Genomic DNA, 19,525 nt, shown 5'->3' with positions numbered 1-19,525 from the left:
GCAGGTTGTTTACATTTAGAGAGATGATTTTATGAAAATAGTGTATTTTCAAGTAAGTTTTCCTTCCTTTCCTGCATGAATGTCTGTTTTTCAGCTTCTAGGCTATAATTGGAATGAAGTTGAATTGTTTTCCTGGGCCTTGAATCTAGAAATGTTTGTCATAAATGTTCTTTTAGTTATAATGGCCTATCTCAAGAAGTGCAAACTTGTTTATATGCTTACTGACCCGAGGACCAAGCAGTTATAGAAGATATGACACAAAAACCCTGCTCCTGAGGAGTTGAGAGATTAATGGGGGCATAAGGATAAGGCTTTTAAACTTCTTTTTGTTTTGTACCGGGAATCGAACTCAGGACCTTGTGCTTGCCAGGCAGGCACTTGTGCCACTGAGCTATATCCCCAGCCCTAAGGCCTTTAAAGAATGAGAGGATATAAAACAATTTTACTGCCAGGTGTGGTGGCACAGGCCTGTAATCCCAGCACTTTGGAGGCTGAGGCAGAAAAATCGATGCAATTCGAGGCCAGCCTGGGCCTAAATAGTGAGATCCTGTCTCAAAAAATAGGAAAAAAAATTTTAATAGGGAAAAGGAACTTGGAGTATGTGCTACAGGATAGGGAAAGAGCAGAGAGTCTGAGATGGCAGAGAAAAAATAAAAGCATAAAGATTCCAAAATGCGACTGAACTTCGGGATGGGAATGAGAGTTAAGAAACGCTGAGGCCTGTTAGTTTATATACCTGCAGTTCCAGCTGCTTGTGACGCACAGGGAGAAGGATCACAAGTTCTAAACCAACCTGGGCAACTTAGTGAGACTCAGTCTCCAAAAAATAAAAAAGGCTGGGGATGTGGCTCAGTGGTAGAGCACTTGTCTAACGTGTGCGGCCCTTAATTCAGTCCCCAGTACAGCCAGAAAAACACACGCATTGAGCTTTGCAAATGATGGGATGTGTTTTGTGTGTGGGTTAGGGAAGGTGTGTGGTTATATGTGCACAGACGTGCATTTGGAAGTTTAGATACCAGGTCAGAAATGGCCTACCCTCAAAAGATACCACAAGTAGCCCATAAACTTCAGATATTCAATTCATGGCAATAGTTTCCATAATTCTAAAAAATGAAGAAGCCACCAGCTTTTTCATCTGATTGTGTTACTGCCAATGATCCTTTGTTTTGCTCTTTGAAATGGGAGACAAATGTCTCTCTGCCCCGCCCTGCAGAGAACTGGAGTTTTATCCCATTGCTGTGCTACTAAGAAAGCTGGACGCATCTCCTCGGACTCCCATGTTCACTCAAGTACAGTGGACTGTCGGTCATTTCACCTGTTGTGATGTCGTGGCAGTTGGCAGTTTGGCATTCATTTCATAGGCATGGAGTCCTCACTGGAAACTGGGGGCTGCAGATGGGATTCACCATGCACTTGGTGAAATATTTACAGTGGCCCTCCTTCGTGCCAGGCTCTGTGCTGTGTCCCGATCATTCCGGGGTGAACAGAGGAAACGTGTTTGGGCCCGTGGAAATTAAGATCCTGCGCAGGACAGTGAAGTACAAGGAGCGTGCGCAAATGGAATGTTACTGCCGTTGTGATCGGCGCTGTGAGGGCAAGAGTGAAAAGAAGCTGGGTGTGGTGCTGCATACTTGCAGTCCCCACACTCCGCAGGCTGAGGCAGGAGAACCACGAGCGCAAGCCCAGCCTGGAGAACGCAGTGACTCAGCAAGACCCTGACTCAGAATAAAAATAGGGAGATGGTGGGGTGCATGGATGGTCGGATAAAAAGGGCGGAGGACTTTTCTCAGTGCAGAGGCCAAAGGTTCAATCCTTACTAGACAAAAAATTTTTTTCATTAGGAGGTTAAGTATAGCCTCTTAGGGGGAAAAAAAAAAAAAAAAAAAAAATATATATATATATATATATATATATATATATACATGTATTTGCACTAAAGGATGAAGAGAAGTGTGCAAGAGAGAAGACGGGTGAGGTATGAGAGGTGGGGATAGACAGAGGAGACGTTTTTTAAGGACCTTAGGTGGGAAAGGACCGATGAATGAGTGGATGAGGACGTCGTCCCTTGTTCTCTTAAATTCTGCAGTGATGGGTGCACAAAAATACGTGTTACATGTGTCAGGGTGATAATAGTGGCTTTGGCGAGTGCTAACTCAGTTTATTGGAGTCAGGTACGCTGAAGACCTCCCGTAGGTGTAAGCTGGGCGTCAAGGATAAACAGGCGTGCGTAGGCGTGCAGTAAGTGAGCTTAGCAGCAAAGGCTCAGAAGTGGTTGATGTCACTCATTTATTTGGACAGCTATAATGTAAGTAATGAGAGTTGTTTCTAGAGACTTAAAGCCAGCAAACATTGTAAAGCTTGAAATAAAATGCAAGAGATAGCATTCGGAAAATTGTCGATTTTTTAGTTTCGTCTTTTAAAACGTTTTAATATGTCAAATACACAATTTGTTTATCCTGTTTTTTTAAAGAGTGTCATGTATAGAAACGAACTTTTGAAAGATTGACTTTTTCTCCAGGTATTTTTCTAAATTATAAAAATGTTAACATAAGAAAATAGAGTATAATGAATTGCCATGCACCAATCACTTAACTAGAACAATGAACATTTTTTCTTTCACTTCAGTTTTTTGTCGAAGTGTTTTAAAAACATGACATCCCCCCTCTAGCATATAAATATACATTTCTTTAAAAACTAGAGATGTTTTCCTGTATATCCATAAAACCATTATCAAACCTAACAAAATTAATGATTTCGTAATATAATTTAGCCCCAGTCTTATGTATGTTTGTCCCAGTTATCCCTAGTAAGATCTGTATAATACATTCAGTTCAAACATGCCCCCCTCCCATCTTGGTTTGGTTTGGTTTGCTTTTCTAATCAGTAGGCAGGATTGAACCCAGGGCCTGCGCGTTGAACTGCGTGCCCAGCCCTTTTTATTGTGAGACCAGGGTTTCACCAGCTTGCACAGGCTGGGCTTGGACTTGCCTCCTGCCTCCTGCCCTCTGCCTCCACCTCCCAGAGCACTAGGATTTCACGCATGCACACTGCGCCTGGCTTCTCTTGTTCTCAATTTGTGAAGTTCCATCAACCCGTCCCACCACTTTTGTTGTTGGAGCTCTTCTGTAACATTTTCTTGTTGAAAATACAGCTATTCTGTTTACTGTTCCCCACCCCCTCTTTTTTTTTCCGGTACGGGGGATTGAACTCAGGACCCTGTATTTGCTGGGCAGGCGCTTGTGCCGCTGAGCTATATCCCCTACCTTGTCCCCACTTTTGGATTTGAGTTTCTTTTCTCTCTGTAAGCTGGGAATTAGGTCCAGAGGCTTGATTACATTCAGGCTATGTCTGTGTCTTTTTCTTAAGTGTAAAAAATGCAATAAAAACTCCCCATATGACTTTCACTTCCAAGACGACTTCTGTTCTCATTTTGCCCTCCCTGTAAGGGTTCTCTCCCTCCACACACATAGCATATATAATTAGAAAAACTGAACAACACAGAGCAAAAACAAGGTAACAGATCGAAAGCCTTTCTTCCCTTCTCTCCGCAGTCAAGCAGTGAAGATTTTGTTCCTTTCCACGTAAAGCTGTTATGTTTGTAACATGCTGTCTGTGTGAAGGGTTGATTTTTTTTTTTAATCACCTCAGAGATGACTGCAAAAAAAACTTTTTGTACTCAAATGACTCATACAGCTTTGTAGATAATGTTCCATTATTGAACTGCTAAAAGTATTTATTCTCTAAAAACAGTGTAGTTTTCAAATTAGGCAAAGTACGGAGACTTCTATCTCACTACCGCTCACCTACACAATTTGGCCTCTCCGCTCGGAGACGCCGCACAGACAGCCAAAGAGGCCGATGACTATCTGACTCAGCCCAAACAGGCCCTCGAGAATTCCGACCAGCAGTAGACCTAAGAACACTGAGAAGTGAAAGAGTCTGTATCTGTCTTCTTCAGAATTGGAGCTGGGGATTTTCCAGCTGGTGGCCACATTGCCATTGGTGTTGAGGTTTGTGAAACCAGCAGGAGACACACAGGAATCATTCAGGAACCATTCCAGACGGAAGGGTTCAGAGTCAATATTACTGAAAAACAAGAGAGAGTAAATGTTATTCCCGGGTGGGAGTGGGGCAGTAAAACACTGTACTTTTGAAATGTCCTGCCCAACAACTGTAGCTAAGAGCAGGTATTCTGAGCATGTATCCAGTTATAGAATTTTAGTCATTGTATAGCACATCATTCAATAAGCATTTCTATAGAACACCTGCTTTAGGCTGAATCGCATAACATTGTTTTTCTGTGTCCAGAATGACAGTATCAACAGTGGCCTGTGCTTCAACCTATTTCTGCGGCACTTCTACTTGCTAAAGGTTCGGAACACAAGCGCTGCCCTTGGAGGGAGCTCAGTTCATGTAGAACTGCAGTGCTGCACCTGGTCTTAACCAGTATGTGGTTGTTTATCAGGTATATCTGATTCAGTCTGTCCCTGTTCAGACAGAGCTATGGAGAATGAAAAGCCTTAAGACACACATGACTATCTCAAGGTGATGTTTCCCTGATTAGTAGGATGGAGTGTTCTTAAGGAGTTTGTGTTTCTGGATTTTAGCAGCTGACTTTGGACCTGAGAAAACAACAGTATTCACAGCATATGGAATAAGTGAATCTGCTTCGTGAGGTTGTCCAGGAGCTCAGGGTCGCGAATCCTGACTGAGCCTCACCCACCACTCCTCGTAGACAGGGCTGCCTGAGGACTGAGGTCTGCCGAGCCCAGCCTGCTGCCTCAGGGAGCTGTTATCCCCAAGGATTGGGTGCTCTTAAGACCTGGGCTGGAAGTTTCTATTCTTTCTCTTCAAACCTGTTCATGGGGGTTCTAATTCACAGTAACCATGAGATGCGGATTTTGAGACTTCATTCTTTTTGATGTATCCAAGTGATAGGGAAGGGAGAAAACACTTGTTCATGTGATTAAGTACAAAGGTAAAACCTGGTTATTTTCTAAACTGAAAGTCTACAGTGAGCTAATAATTAGGCTATTCTTTCAGTTTTTATAAATTATGTCTACATTCAGGAATAGAACCATCTTAAAGATTGAAATGAACTATGGACATTAAGTTTATAATATTATTACATGACCTAATTTTTGTATTTATTCCTATCTATCAGGTCAACAGGACTATTGCTGCTTTGTTTTAAGATCTGTAGCCAAGGCTCTAATTTTATTTGTTTTTTTTGTTTGGTTGGTTTTTGGTTTTGGAGGTTTTTTTCGTTTTTTTCGAGACAGGGTCTCACTGTAGTTCAGGGTGGTCTCAAAACGCGTAACAATCCTTCTGCCTCAGCCTCCCGAGTGCTGGGATTATAGGCTTGCACCACCACGCCCAGCCTGGCTGTAATTTTATTTACTATGTTTTTATTAAAATTTTTATTGTAGAGGTAATACACACCCATAATTTACAAGTTTAATTAGTTCAAAAGTATAGAAAGTACATGTTCCCTGTATTCTTCCAGAGTATCCCCCTTATCCATTCTCCAAGGATGAAAGTTCCAGGTGTGCATATCCAGTAATTACAAACATATGTTCATAGTCCTTTTTTTCTTCCCGCAGTACTGAGGATTGAATGCAGGGTCCCATGCATGCTAGGCAAGCTCTACCACTGAGCTACATCTCCAGCCCTTTTGTTAAAGACTGTTTTGAGACAAGCTCTTGCTAAATTGTTCAGGCTGGCCTGGAACTTGTACTCCTCTGCCTCAGCCTCCCCAGTAGCTAGGATTACTGGTACGTAAGAGCATACTTAAAGCATTCTGAAGGTTGTGATTCCTTCATTTCTGTGAGAGGTGGTACCTTTAAAGATTAGTAAACTAAATCCCTGAGAGTGTTTGTCCCAGGGATCGCATCAGAGAAGAACATGGGCTTGCTTGCACACTGTGTTATCTAACGTAGCGGCCGCTGTCTAAGACACTAAGACAGTGAAAGTCAGTTTACTTACGATAAGTTCTTGAAGGAGAATTCACATTTGGCGGTGCTGTTGACTTGAGAGTTACATATAAGAGGACCTTCTGCGAGAGCCTGGATAGATACCAACACGCAGTACAAAGCGCCAATGACTGTGATTACACTCAAAAGTGATGAAAGAAACATCTGGAAAAGAAGCAGAGCCGTTTGCACGCATTATCGCCTGTCCTCAGTCCGGTCCAAGTTTCAGCAGCTCGTACAGTCTTCCTTTCATCAGCTGCTGTCACTCTGTAGTCCTAGATCTTAAGACCTCAGGTCAGGTGTGAAGGGGCAGAGGGCGGAGTCTTTGCCCCTTGATTGCACTCATTAAAAGCTGGTTGAGCTTGCCACTGTCTGGAGTATCTCAGCCTTGTCCATTTCGTCTGACCACTGACGTCTGGTTTCTGCTCCCTATTTTGTGTACTTCCTACTTTACAGAACCTCAGCTAGACCTTAGTCACCCACATTTTGATGTCTCATTTCTTGGATCCCCAGTCCTCAACCTGCACTTGGCCCTGATGCTCTCAGCGGCCAGCGGCCAGCGGCCAGCAACCTGCAGTGATCCATCGACAGCAGAGGTCAGGGCAGGATTTCTGAACTCCGCACCGCTGACACAAGCGTTTTGCCATGGGGATCTTTCCCATGCAGTGTGGGATGTTCAGCAGCGTTCCTGATCCCTACCCAGCAGAGGATAATATCAGACCTCCCCCGGGCCAGTATGACGACCAGAAGTGCCTCCAGGCGGGGCCAGATGTCCCTTTGGGGTGGAGGTGGGGCTAACGTCACCCATGCTGGGAACCACTGTGTTGGAGGGAAAGATCGTGGGCATCTTTTACTTCATGAGTCAGAGTCACGAAAACGGAAAACATGGAATTGGGCATAGAAAATGAAACTTAATGTGCATGTTCTCCAAAAACAGTCTCTATGTTCCAGTGAGGTTGTTGGTGATAGTTATAATTATTTCAAAGCGAGAAGAAATGAAGCGAGAGTGCTTCTTCGCTACAACGGTTCAGTTCCTGCTCTTCAGACCTTTAGTGAGCAAAGTGGCTGCCTGTTCAGTTGTGTGGAGGGACATTGGACTTCACTTGCATTATCTTATTTAGCCCTTTGAACAACCCCTAGAGAAATGCTACTACTGTTCCCACTTTACGGAAGAGAAAACTACGGCTTCGGGAAGTTGACAAACTGAGCGTCTCAGGAAACACTGGTGTGTGGGCTTTGGGTGCTACACTACACTCATCTCTAAGCACAGAATAAAGGACTTGGAATGGAATTCAGATCCTAACCCACACTCGCTTGACTTGCATGTGTTACTTAAATGTGTTCATCAAGAAGCACCACTGTGTTTACTTCTGATCACCTATTCTGATTTCCTACAAAGGGGCCCCATGACAGAAAGTGTTCTGAGCATCTTATTTTCTGATAGTGACGATTCATTTAACTGATTCAGCCAAGGCTGGGCGTGGTGGCGCACACCTGTAATTCCAGCACTCAGGAGGATTGCTGCAAGTTTGAGGCCAGCCTAGACTACAAAGTGAGCTCAAGGCCAGCCTGAACTGCATAGTGAGACCCTGCCTCAAAAACAAAACAAAACATCAAAGAAAGATTCAACCAAACCATGTTGTATACAGAAATAACTAGAGAAAGGGAAAGATACCTAGGAACAGTTGCAGTAGGGAAAATGGGATAGTTAGAAGACAGGCCTTGGTGACCCCTTTCCTATCCTCTCAAGACTTAGACTCATTTTTGATGCCTTGGTCTTCTCTAGACTTGGAAGATACCAAGGTGGATTTACGCATAAGCCCTCACCTGGCTGACAAGTGAATACAGTTCCTAAGATGCTTTTATGACACAAGCAAGATAAAGAGGCAGTTATTGAAATAGCTAGCACTATTATTGACACAGCATAGGCGATACTATCAAGTACAACGGTGGCACTCCAGGAGTCCTGGAGACCCCTCAGCTTGGAATCATCTGAGCTGGGTGAAGCACGACTGAATTCTTTTCAAGGTTGGTGTCGAGGAGCAAAACCACCTACAGTGCTGAGTTAAGTCCAAAACTTGCATGAACAGTGGCTTAGTTACTCCTAGCTGACTATATCCTCAAAGGAGGTAGAATTTAAAGACATCATTGAAAAGACGATTGCTTGTTTTGATGAAAGTATATGCAAAACAAAAATAAAAAGATGTTTAATGAAAATGTGATTTGAGAAAAACATTAGTAAGTGCTTTGATATTTTTGAGTTCAAGGATTCAAAAGGATATCAGGGTGTCTTCTGCAGGGATGTTGTGAATGCAATACAGAAATGAGGCAAAGCCAGTCTCCTGATTATCCTAGCTCAGGAAGTGACACCCAGGAGAAACTGAGGACTAATATGTATTGAATACCTACAGTGTGTCAGAAACAGACTAGAAAGAGTTCAAAAATTATTATAATCCCAGATAAATATCAAATGTCAGGGCAATTTAAAAAAACATGGATCTTTTGTTGTATGTATAAATACTCCCTTAGGACACTGACTCTTGGGCTAGAGTCCTAGCTCAGTGGTAATGTGTTTATTAAGCAAGCCCAAGGTCCTGGGTTTGATCCCAGGCACTGGAAAAATAAAAATAAAAAAGTGATTCTTAACCCCAGCAGCACACTGGAATCACCTTGGATGCTTTTGAAAAACACTGATTCGGCGTCCCTGGGCAGGAGGCCACCGAAGCATTGATATTTTTAAAATTTCCCCTGATTATATGATGTTCTCCTCTTACTAGGCACCATTGCTTTAAAACCTTTAAATCTGGCGAGTTCAGTCAGACGTTACTGTGACTACTTACTATTGATATACCCCTTTCCCTGGAGAATTAGGAGAGCCCTAAGTGTTACTTAAAAGCAATATTCATGGTGTAAACAGTGTAAAGATTGTGAATTTGGGAGTCTGATGGCTTGGGAATATCTACTTTCCAGCTGTGCTGCACTGCCAAATTATTTGCTTTTTCTGAGCATCAGTTTCTTGATTTAAAAAAAAAAAAGCCAGATCTTAACCCTTAGCTAAGGGTTTGAGAGGATTAAATAATACTGATACTAGGAAGTGTTCTGAGTGGAGTAACACTTAGGTTAATAATTACTAATTTACTCTTAATGATTATTCAGAGTAGGTAGGCATTAAATGTTTGAAAAATAAGGACTCCATTTAACTGGCTAAGGACAGTTACCACTCTGATACTAGCAAACCAACCTTTCTTATTCGTGAAAGAGCTGAAGATATATTTCTGTTTTGTACTCACCATAAAATGAAGATGTATTTTGTTTTTGTTGTTTTTGGGGTGTTTGTTTGTTTTTTTTTGGAGACCGGGATTGTTTAGTTCAGGCCGGCCTTGAACTCACAGCGATCCTCCTGCCTCAGGCTGCCCTGTGCTAGAATGACAGACATGCCACCACACCCAGCTGAGCCCATATTTAAGTATTAGGAAATTATTAAATCAAGTGCTTGCGTGATTTACAAATCTTTCTTTAAAAACCTTTAGGCAAACCAAAGAGGAAAAGACTGACGGCTGGCTCCAAAGTGAGATTTTTATAAGAAATGAGAAAGATCCTCACTTTCCCTGTTACCATAGAATCGGGATGTTTCTGAGACTGGCCCTGCCCTGCTGTCCTCAGAGGCACTGATGACTCAGCCTGCTTAGCTCAGAGGTCAGCAACTGTCCAAGCCGCGCGCTGCGCACTCACCCCGGTTTTGTTGTTGCAGCACCCTCGCTTCCTCGCTGCCAAGGACATCGTGGTTGCAGGAAGGGCCTGGAAATTGCATTACAGGAAAGATGAGTGTTAGCACTTCTCATCAGATGAGAAAGCAGTGATCTCTGTCTTCCATTTGTCACCACTTGGGGAAATCAAAGCTTGACAAAACCAAAGAGGAAATTTAATAATAGCCTTACCTTACCTTGTGGTTTCAATTTCAACCAGAAAAGGAGGGGAAGGGGCTGGACATGGTGTGCACTCCTGTAATCCCAGCACTTGGGAGGCTGAGGCAGGAGGATCGCTGTGGGTTCAAGACCAGCCTGAACTGCATACATAGTGAGACCCAAAAAGTCTCATCTGTGTGCATAGTTTACTCTGAGTCACCTAGAGAGAGACTTAGATTTTAAATTGGATGACTTGTTTGTGTGCTACTTTGGAAGGAATGTTTCTGGAAGAATTGGTTGCATCATCCAAATTTTGCTTTTCTTCCCCTTCTCCCCCCTCATTATTATAGCTTAGTATGAGTTTAACAATTTCCTATAAAATGTGAGTTAATTTAGCAAGCTGTCAGGAAAGAACTAATCCCATAGGCTGTGATTTAAAAAAATACAGTATATAGTTTTTTTTAATTTTTAAAAATACTACATTTAAAGACCCATTGCCACTAATCCCCCCTCAAAATACTCCCCCCACTCGAAATGCACTTATCCCAACTGTTCTTCACATTTTCTGAAGCAGGTTGGGATTCCTCTCTCCTGAATGTCTTTACAAGGTGTGATCAGAAATACAGTAAGGGCCGGAGATACAGCTCAGTGACAGGAGCGCCTGCCTGGCATGTGTGAGGTTGTAAGATTGATTCCCGGTACTAAAAACATTATAAAAATACAGTGAATGCTGCCACTGAGTGCCACCCGACAGCAAGCCTTGTGAAAGCCCTGCAGTGTGTCCTCATCCGGCCCTTGCACTGTGCGACCTCCAGCTCTTCCCCAAAGTCTAAATGATCATTCAACGTAAATGTTTTCAACCAGTTCAGGACAATGAGGCAGCCGCACAGCCCAACTTAAAGACAGCCCTGAGAAAGGACTTCCAGAGCTGCTACAGAAGGTGACAAGAGTGATAGGATGAGTATGCAAAGAGGGACTTGAATGCTAGTGTCTTTCCTGTAATACTTCTTTATTTTTATACAAGCATTCACTGTATTTTTTATCATCCCTTTATCACCACTCCTCTGCTTACCTAACTTTCTTCTCCCAGAGTCACTACCATCTGTCTAGTCTCGCTGAGCCCATACTTGAAAATTATTCTTGAGGGCCGGGGATATAGCTCAGTGGCATAAATGCCTGCCTGGCAGGCACAAGGTCTTGAGTTCGATTCCTGGTACCAAAAAAAAAAAATTATTTTTGGTCCCACATTTCCGCTTTTACTCTCGTAATCCATGCTTTGTAGTGACCTCAATTTACACTGATGTTCAGAAGTCTTGTATCTATTGCATTCTCTGTTAAAGAGTACAGACACTTCTCTAGGACCATGTTCCAGTCCTGTGATAGCTCGTTAACTGTTCGCTCAGTGAGGAATTATACATAATATGTACATTAGAAGATTCAGAACAAAGAAATGGTCAAAGGAAACTCCAGCTTGATGACTTGGCTTGTATTTGTGTAACTCTTACCTACAGTACTACATGCATGACAGCATAACACTACAGTACCGTACTGTACTGGCCAGTCAACAGAAATCATAGTGCTGTATAAACAAGGGTAACTATACCCAAAAAAGGACATTGAGGCCCTATCAACAAGATTACAGAACTGTACAAAACAAAACAAAACAACTGATGGGTCCTAAGTCTGAGTGGCAAGTTGTACATCTGAACCAGGTAGGTCATTAAATGAGGAATGTGTATTGGTGAGAAGTGACATCATATTCTCAGAACCCAGAATTAAATTCTTAGCAGCTATGGCCAGAAATTCTAGAAAGAGTTTTGTACTAATGGGGGTGTAATATAAATGACTTCCCTTCCACTTATCAGACTTTAGCTTAAAGGATTTTGCAACCTCAGCCCAAGTCCTGCTAAGTGGTTCTCTCTCCTGCTCATATTTTCCTACGTTTTACTGAGCTCTGACTGTATGCCAGGCCCTGTGAGAGGGGCTTTATGTGCTTTAGGTCACTCCGTCTTCACAGCGGTCCTGTGATGTAGGTACTATTGTATCTCCATTTCATCCAGGAGAGAACTGAAGCACAGTTTAAGTAGTTTGCCTAAGAACGCAAGAGAGATGAGGCTCAAAGCTAGGCCTGGACTTCAGAGCCAGATTGTGAACCACTGGTCCACACTGATTCTTAACACTCTACTCTCTCAGTCATGATAGCATACACCTGTAACCCCAGCTACTGGGAAAGCTGAGACAGAATTGAAAGTCTGAACCCAGCCTGAGCAACTGAATGAGACCCTGCCTCAAAGTAAACTTTAAAAGGGCCAGGACCCGGTACCAGAGAAAAACCAAAGAAAGAAAAGAAAAAAAAAAAAAAGGGCCAGGAGTGTAGCTTATTGGTAGAGCACTTGCCTGGCATTCATGAAGCTCTAAGTCTAATCTCCAGCACCACCGAAAAAAAAAAAAACCCAAACTCTTCTTCCTACGTAAAATGCATTCATTCTCTCCTGCACGACGACTGCCAGTGCTCTTCTCATGGACCTTCTTCCTGCCCTTTTCCCTGCCGTCTTACCCAAGACCACACCTACCTCTGTATTTTCAGAACAGGTTAAGATTTATGCCTTCATAAGGCAGCTTTCCTACCAGATTTCACCCCGTGCAGTGATGTGCTGAATCCACGTCACCTGGATTGTTCCCAAGCTTCACTTACACACTTCCCTAAAGACCAACACCCCAGCGGCACAGCGCCTGCCTGGCAAGCGCAAGGTCGTGAGTTCGATTCCTGCTACCGGAAAAAAAAAAAAAAACACCCTTACTGCTCAGCCACCCAGGGACATAACTGAAAGCCTGAACGGAAGAGGAAGTAAATTTTAGCCCCCAAATAGATGCCAGCATTCAGACACTAAACCAGTTTCATTGTACAGACAAACTGTATGGCCTTCTGAGGGGCAGAAAACATCATTTAGCATAGGAACTGACAAACTACGTCCCACCGCCTCTGTTTTGTAAATAAAGTTTTATCAGGACGACATCGCCCCCCTCTTGTTCGCACTTTGTCTGTGCCTACTGCACACCGCTGGCAGAGTTGAACTATTGCAGAAGAGACTGGCTCACAGTCTAAAACATCCACTGCCGACCACTGACTTAAGATATTAATGAGCTAAGATTAATAATGCAACAAGAGTGACAGTTGGGGGAAGGGAGTTACAGTGTTGTTTCTTTTTCTTTGCAGAAATGCAGACTCTCCTCCAGCGTTAGAAGTTAGTTACACACTTTCACAAAGCAAATACAGAAGAGCTTTAGAGGGGGCTGGGGATTTAGCTCAGCGGCAAAAGCACCTGCCTGGCAAGCGCAAGGTCGTGAGTTCGGTTCCTGGTACCGGAGAAAAACAAAACAAAACAAAAAAACCAAAACAAAACAGAAGAGCTTTAGACAGTTTTGTGATTGAATTCAGACTTTAGGGATCCTCTAAGTACCTGAACATGAGAGTAACACATAAAGCAGCTACAGCTCATCATAGATATAAAACTATATTTTACAAATGCCTGTTATATACAATCGTTATCTGTTTAACCTTCAACCACTTGTTTTCTGTTAATATTTTTTATTTTCTTCTGTTACTATTTTAATAATTGACCTGGCTAGATTAGGATTGTGCAAAAAGTGAGCTCAATAAAAGCATGGCTAAGATCAAGGCTTACAGTTAAGCTCATAGAAAATAAAATGGCCCGTTTATATTTGAATACCTGAGCAAATAACATTTGCATTGATTTTTCCCACTGAGCTAATAAGAGTTGAGGATTACGAGCTTACACCTGTGTCCTGAACCCTGCTGCCACGTACCTGCTTGCTTGTAGCCACAGCCTATGGTCTAAGGCCCTGCAAATAGAGTGTATATCCTGCTTTTCAATGAGTTTGATGCTTTAGTGACATTTTTATATTGGTTAATATTTATCAAGGGTGGTAAAGTCCAGCTTCTGTGAAACAGTTTTACAAGCATATATAACCTTTCTATGATTTGGTTTCCTTTCCGCTTAACTTTATGGATTAAGTTATGGATTGTATCTTTCCTCCTCTGCCTGGAACAGGTGTGGAGGACTATGACATTGGAATCAGATAAATCTGGAATTGGGTTGCACCCACTGTGTGACTTGTTAATGTTCCCAGCCTTCTGTTTGCTGGTCTGTTAAGGGCAAATTTGATCTATTCAGATTATTGTAGTTTAAAAGAGATAACAGTGTAATACATGAACCCAGCAGTGGGCACCTAGCAAGTTGGCAATAAATGGAAGATTTATGCCCCTCCATCTTTTTTTTAATGTCTTTGCCTCTTCCTTTCTTCTGCCCTTGTTTCCCTGCAAAAGAACACGAGAGCTGTAGATATATAGGTGTCAGCACCTTCTCTGGCTTATTTAATACTAGTAAGAAATTTATATCCAGAGCTATGTGAGTTAATCTGAGTGGATGATCTTAGAAACGGTTGTGAGCTCTACAGAAATTGCCATCTTTAAGTTATTCCTAGCCAGCTTCTCCTGGCTTCTGCCTACACTAGATGTAGACCAGCCTCACCCTCCTCAGGCAGAGAGAAGCCTCTTACAAGGTGAGAGAACAGACATGAGGAATTGCTGTTGCTTTTTGCAGCTGAACAATATATTTCCTCTCTTCTTGGAAAAAAGCTTGAAGGGCAATTTAAATAAGTAGTCCAGAACTTTCCAAAAGCTTTTCTGTTCACTCTTCGCACCTAAAGAAAATTGATAGATGACTAAAAGGAAACGAGACCATCAACCTTTGAGCAATGCTTCCTAGAATGGTTTTTTGATGCCAGAGTGGTCTTCAATTTAGTTTTCCAGCCAAAGAGAAAGTTGTATTGAAAGTTGAATATCTAATGGCCTAAGAATGGCTTTAATATATGACTGAGGATAAAATCAGTAGCAATCTCTGGTTATCATTAAGAATTAATACTTCTTAATGGTCCTAGATTTCTCTCTTTCTTTTCTGTGTGTCCTGAATTTCCTTAGAAGTTACCTATATGATTCATTACCTTTAAAACACTGCAGCTGTCACACACACACACACACACACACACACACTCCAAACAGAAACTCATTCCTCTGCCACAAACTAGACAACCCAAGGTAGCACACAAATGGTATAAGAAACAAAATCCAGTGCCCCGGATGCTGACTTTGCAACTTCAACATCCACACCCCCATTTTACAAACATGGACATAAAGCCATAGTGTGAGGTGGACTTGGCCACACATGCCTGTATTCCTAGCTCCTCCGGAGACCGAGGAAGAAGGGTTACACGTTTAAGGCCAGACTGAGCAATTTAGCAAATTTCTGTCTCAAAAATGCTAAAAAGAGCTGGTGAGTTATTAAGTGGGAGAGCACTGGCCTTGCCTGAGAAGGCCCTGGTTTAACCTCCAATGCTGCAAAGCAAAACAATAACAACAAAGAAGAACATAACACAAATGATTTATGTACAGTGCTGTGTAGGAGACAGACCTACGGCAAGATATTCTTCCAGATCTGAAATCGGTATTTTACAGTGGGTCCTACCCAGTCTGCTGCGTCAGAATTCCTAGGGGCAAGTGTAAATCTAACCACTGCAAGTGCTTGGGGTGGCTCCTGACCAGGTACATTCATGAGTTCTGTATTGCACACTGTGCTCCAGATTTCAACAAAAGTATCCCTAGGATATAATCATTGAATGTTAAACCCCATGATGCGCTGAGACTTATGGAACAGCCAAATCAAGACATCTTTGAGGTCAGAGACCCAGGACTTGAGTCTGTGTCTTGTAGGCTATCTCCATTCAGATGCAGGCAGTGCTGTGGTCATGCCTCCCGATTATCACGGTGGAAGACGGCCAGCATGCATAGAAGTGTTCCTTATTCCTGCAGAGCACCTCCCCACTCCTGTTGTATTTCCTGCAAACACTGAAAGACTGGTGTGGGGCTGGGGAAAGTTGAAGGAGTAAATTTAAAATGCCTCACGTGCCTGGCAGTGCAGCTCAGCAATGGGTCTTGTGGATCACGTTCTTAGCATGCTCAAGGCTTGGGTTTGATCCCCGGCACCACAAAAGGAAAAGAAAAAAAAGGTCTCTAATTATGAAGTGGAGAAGAGCCACCCTACGTGTGAAGAAATATGATAGGTAGTAACTCAATAAACTCTTATCAACTTTTTATTTTGCCAAAACTCAGTAGCTTTACTTGGATTAAATTACCATTCTTTACCGATGCCAGTATACACCCTAACTATACCACTGCTCCTGACGGTATCTTAATAAAACAATGCTAACTGCACGTCTGAAAGACAGCCTGTAGGATTTGGCAAAATAAGAAAGCCTTTGTCCAAATCAAGTCAAATAAATGTTACTCACCATCAGACCTGCTCCTATAATTCCTGGAAACCACCACTCATAGCAAGAGATGGGGTTTTGAAAAATTTTGTCCTGCTCAACTAGGTTGATGCCCAGAGGGATTGCATTGAGAATCACTCCCACCAGGAGGAGAGCCAGCAGAGAGAATCCATTGCAGGACGTCCACCCCTCACAGCACGTCATGGTCACCCCGTGTTCAGTTAGAACTCAGTCCAAGCTGGCCCTGAATGGCGGTGTCTTGCCTTTTGTAACAAACATCCTGGTTAAAGTTTAGCATTTATCACTTATGAAAAATGAATTACGAAAAGAGGTTCAGAGTCCAACAGGGCAGGCCATTATTATGAGCATTATGATGGGAACTAAGGATTATTTTGTATTCTGGTAGGTGCAGGAAGACACACAAAAAAAATCTATGGTTGCTATGAGATAGATTTGCACATGAAAATAGGCAGAAAAGAACTAAAGGAAAAAAAGGATCAGTACAAAGCAAACTCCTCTAAAATAATCCTTTACTGTTATCTATCCCCAATAAAAAGGAAAAACAAGTGTATCCAATTAAGGAAATGGTTTTTCCTGCATTATTGCTACTACTATCAGCTAGGAACTTTCCATACTTTGAAATGATTCAACAAGAACATGGACATTTTTGAGATTGGGAGGAAAATACTTTCGCTTTGGCAAATGTTCTTGATTAGTCAAAATATTAGGGTTCAGTTTCAGGCTGTTTGCTCATGTGCAATAATTTTTAATGTCATTATATTCCAGCGTTGTAGACCAGTCCATCTGGAGATCATCCACCTAAGACGTGAGAAGTCTGGCTAATAGAATGAAGGTGACCAGGGATGGAAGCCAGGACGAATGAAAGCAACACGAGGGAGATCAGAGGGGAGATCATTGTGTCTTATTTTATGTAAACCGCAAACACGTACTTGGCCATAGACCAGTACTGCGCTTTAGGTCTCTAGCCTGGTTCCATACTGTTTCCCTACTAGCTTGTGAGTGCCAGAAGAAAACTCTTATCAGTTGGGACAGGCTTTAAAACCCAACAATGCTCACTCGTGCTACCCGGCCATCATGACCCACAGGGGGCGCTGTGCTCCTGATATTCCTGAGAGATCGAGATGACCAAGCGCACCATGCTGGTCCAGGAATTTACAAACCCTAAAAGACGTGGTAAGGGCCCCTGATTCTGAATGTTTCTGCCTCGATGTGATCCCCATCGGGTCCCTTCACATGTCATTGGCCAGTGAGTCACCTGGCTGGGCTTGAGTTCACGTGAGTGGAGAAATACAAAGCAATAGTCCAGAAGAAAAGAATCAACTTCAGATACTCGAAAGTCTCCGGTGCCTTCCTCCTGCTTCTGTATAATCCCCAGCCCAGCTAGCTCATAGCAAATTCAGCAGGCTCTGCTGGAAAGGAAGAGTCAAGAACTAGAGCAGGGTTGTCCCCAAAGAGGGGTGGAGGAAGAGGGGGAGGAGGAAGAGGACAAACAGATGTGCAGGTGAGAGACCAGGTGCCTTTTGTAGGAGACAGAGAAAGCATAGCTGCATGGCTTCTCTTTTTTTATTTTAAAGAGAAAAAAAAAAACAATAAAACGATACCGAATTTCAAAACAAGATGATATGAAATGAACAATGATTATTCTGTTGCATATTGGTATCTTCAAAGTAGTTGCTCAGATCACCAGGTTTCGACTTCTCGATTTCTACCTTATGAAGACAGGTCCTGCCTGTGCTTCCTGTACAATGTCCCTATAATCTCAGAGTAAATTACCCCTTTTGTTATACTTTTTTGGGGCCTGCCTTAGTGCTGGCTTCCTTCCCTTCTTTCTTCCCATCTTTGCTTCCTTCCTCTTTCCTTCTTTTCTTCCTTCTTTTCATTGCTGTGGCTGGAACCCAGGGCTTCACACATGGTAAGTGCTGTACGGCTGAGCTACATCCCCTGCCCTGGGTTTCTATCTTTCTGAGGCCGAAAAAAGTGAAACCAAGCTTCTAAAATCAAGGATAGAAAAGTAAAGTATTCTAATAACTTCTCACATGGGATACCAAAAACAGCAAAAGCCGGGCATTCAGGAGAAGGAAGGGTTCTGTCGAGATGGGCCGGAAACCAGGATTCCTGTCAGCTTTGGGAGGTGGCTGGAATCGGACACAAAAAGTGATGAGAGGAGCGTTTCATATGCCAGGGTCACTCGGGGTGGTCAGTGTGCAAAACTGCTGGCAGGGCAGGTGGACAGGCCGGACCGGGCTGGCTTGTCTGCAGGGATGCTTCCCAGGACCTGACAGCTGAATGAGCCCCCAGGCAGCCAGGGGAGGTAAGAAGCTACCTCTGGACCCCTCAAGCTCAAGCTTGCACAACTGCAGCTACAGTCCAGGAACCACTGCCACTGTCATTGTCATCCTCCCACTCTGCACCCTCCAGGCTGGTGACTGCACCCTGGAACACTGAATTTGCCTCTTGCTGCCGCTGTAACTGCTCTTAGCTTCCAGGAAAGTACTATCTGAACCAGGAACGTCACTGTCCTGCAGAACACTCGGTCCCCACCACATCTTCCTTTTTAACAGCAACACACAAAAGAGCAAGACGATGGCCTCTACTTTGTGTGGTCTTTTATATCGCTCATGGGTTCATCTCAGGTTGTTGCACTATCCAGACTCTAGGTACAGAGGATTCTGGGAAATGTAGTTTCTAGTCATACAACTGCTGCTGGACAGACAGATAGACTATATGGACACTGACATGGACATTGAACTCTAACTCATCTAGGGTTACCATATACCAGATCCTTTAAAAACCCTTTGAATATGTTTATACCCTAGAATGATGTGCAACATTTAAAAAATAACTCAAATCTCTACAGCTCCGTTTGTCTTTTGTTCAGTCGGCACACACATATACCCTCCAAGCTCCACCCAATGAAAGGGTCACATAACTTTAAAGCCGCTCTCCACCGTAGGCTGAGTCTCTTACCTGACCTGTTTTCTCCAGGAGGTTCAAGTGATGCGAATGGGTAATAAACACCAGCAAGGCGCCCAGGCATTCTCTTCTGAGCACACTCCAGAAGGAGCAGTTTCATTAGAACGTGAGCTTTATAGGGCACAAGTAGATAACTATCCATGGACAACGCATTTTCCTTTCTGATTCCATTTCTGCTCTAATACATCTCCCGGCACTCCCTGCCCTTCCATCTCGGTGGGACTGCGCGACTACCATTAACCAGTGCAAAGAGAGAGAAAGAAAGCTGTTTCATTTTCAAGCTAAAAAGCACAAGAAGTGATGGGC

The 19,525-nt window shown here is 43.1% G+C and overlaps 1 protein-coding gene across 2 annotated transcripts; it reads right to left on the bottom strand.

The window, feature by feature from the left end:
- Window positions 1-505: 505 nt before the first annotated feature.
- Tm4sf20 (transmembrane 4 L six family member 20) lies at window positions 506-18,090 on the bottom strand. Of its 2 annotated transcripts, none has more exons than XM_005395452.2 (4): window positions 16,247-18,090; window positions 9,705-9,770; window positions 5,986-6,137; window positions 506-4,086 (listed from the first exon to the last, which is right to left on the bottom strand). In XM_005395452.2, the coding sequence occupies exons 1-4, from the start codon at window positions 16,427-16,429 to the stop codon at window positions 3,804-3,806; spliced, it is 684 nt and encodes a 227-aa protein (XP_005395509.1). In that variant the 5' UTR covers window positions 16,430-18,090; the 3' UTR covers window positions 506-3,803. The 2 variants fall into 2 exon arrangements, with proteins under 2 accessions (XP_005395509.1, XP_013375395.1); XM_013519941.1 differs by lacking the exon at window positions 16,247-18,090 and adding an exon at window positions 9,911-10,520.
- Window positions 18,091-19,525: the final 1,435 nt, after the last annotated feature.

The sequence above is a fragment of the Chinchilla lanigera genome, unplaced genomic scaffold (assembly GCF_000276665.1).
Source record: "Chinchilla lanigera isolate Chin_1 unplaced genomic scaffold, ChiLan1.0 scaffold00052, whole genome shotgun sequence".
NCBI classification, from domain to species: domain Eukaryota; kingdom Metazoa; phylum Chordata; class Mammalia; order Rodentia; family Chinchillidae; genus Chinchilla; species Chinchilla lanigera.
This window is presented reverse-complemented; position numbering and strand designations above follow the sequence as displayed.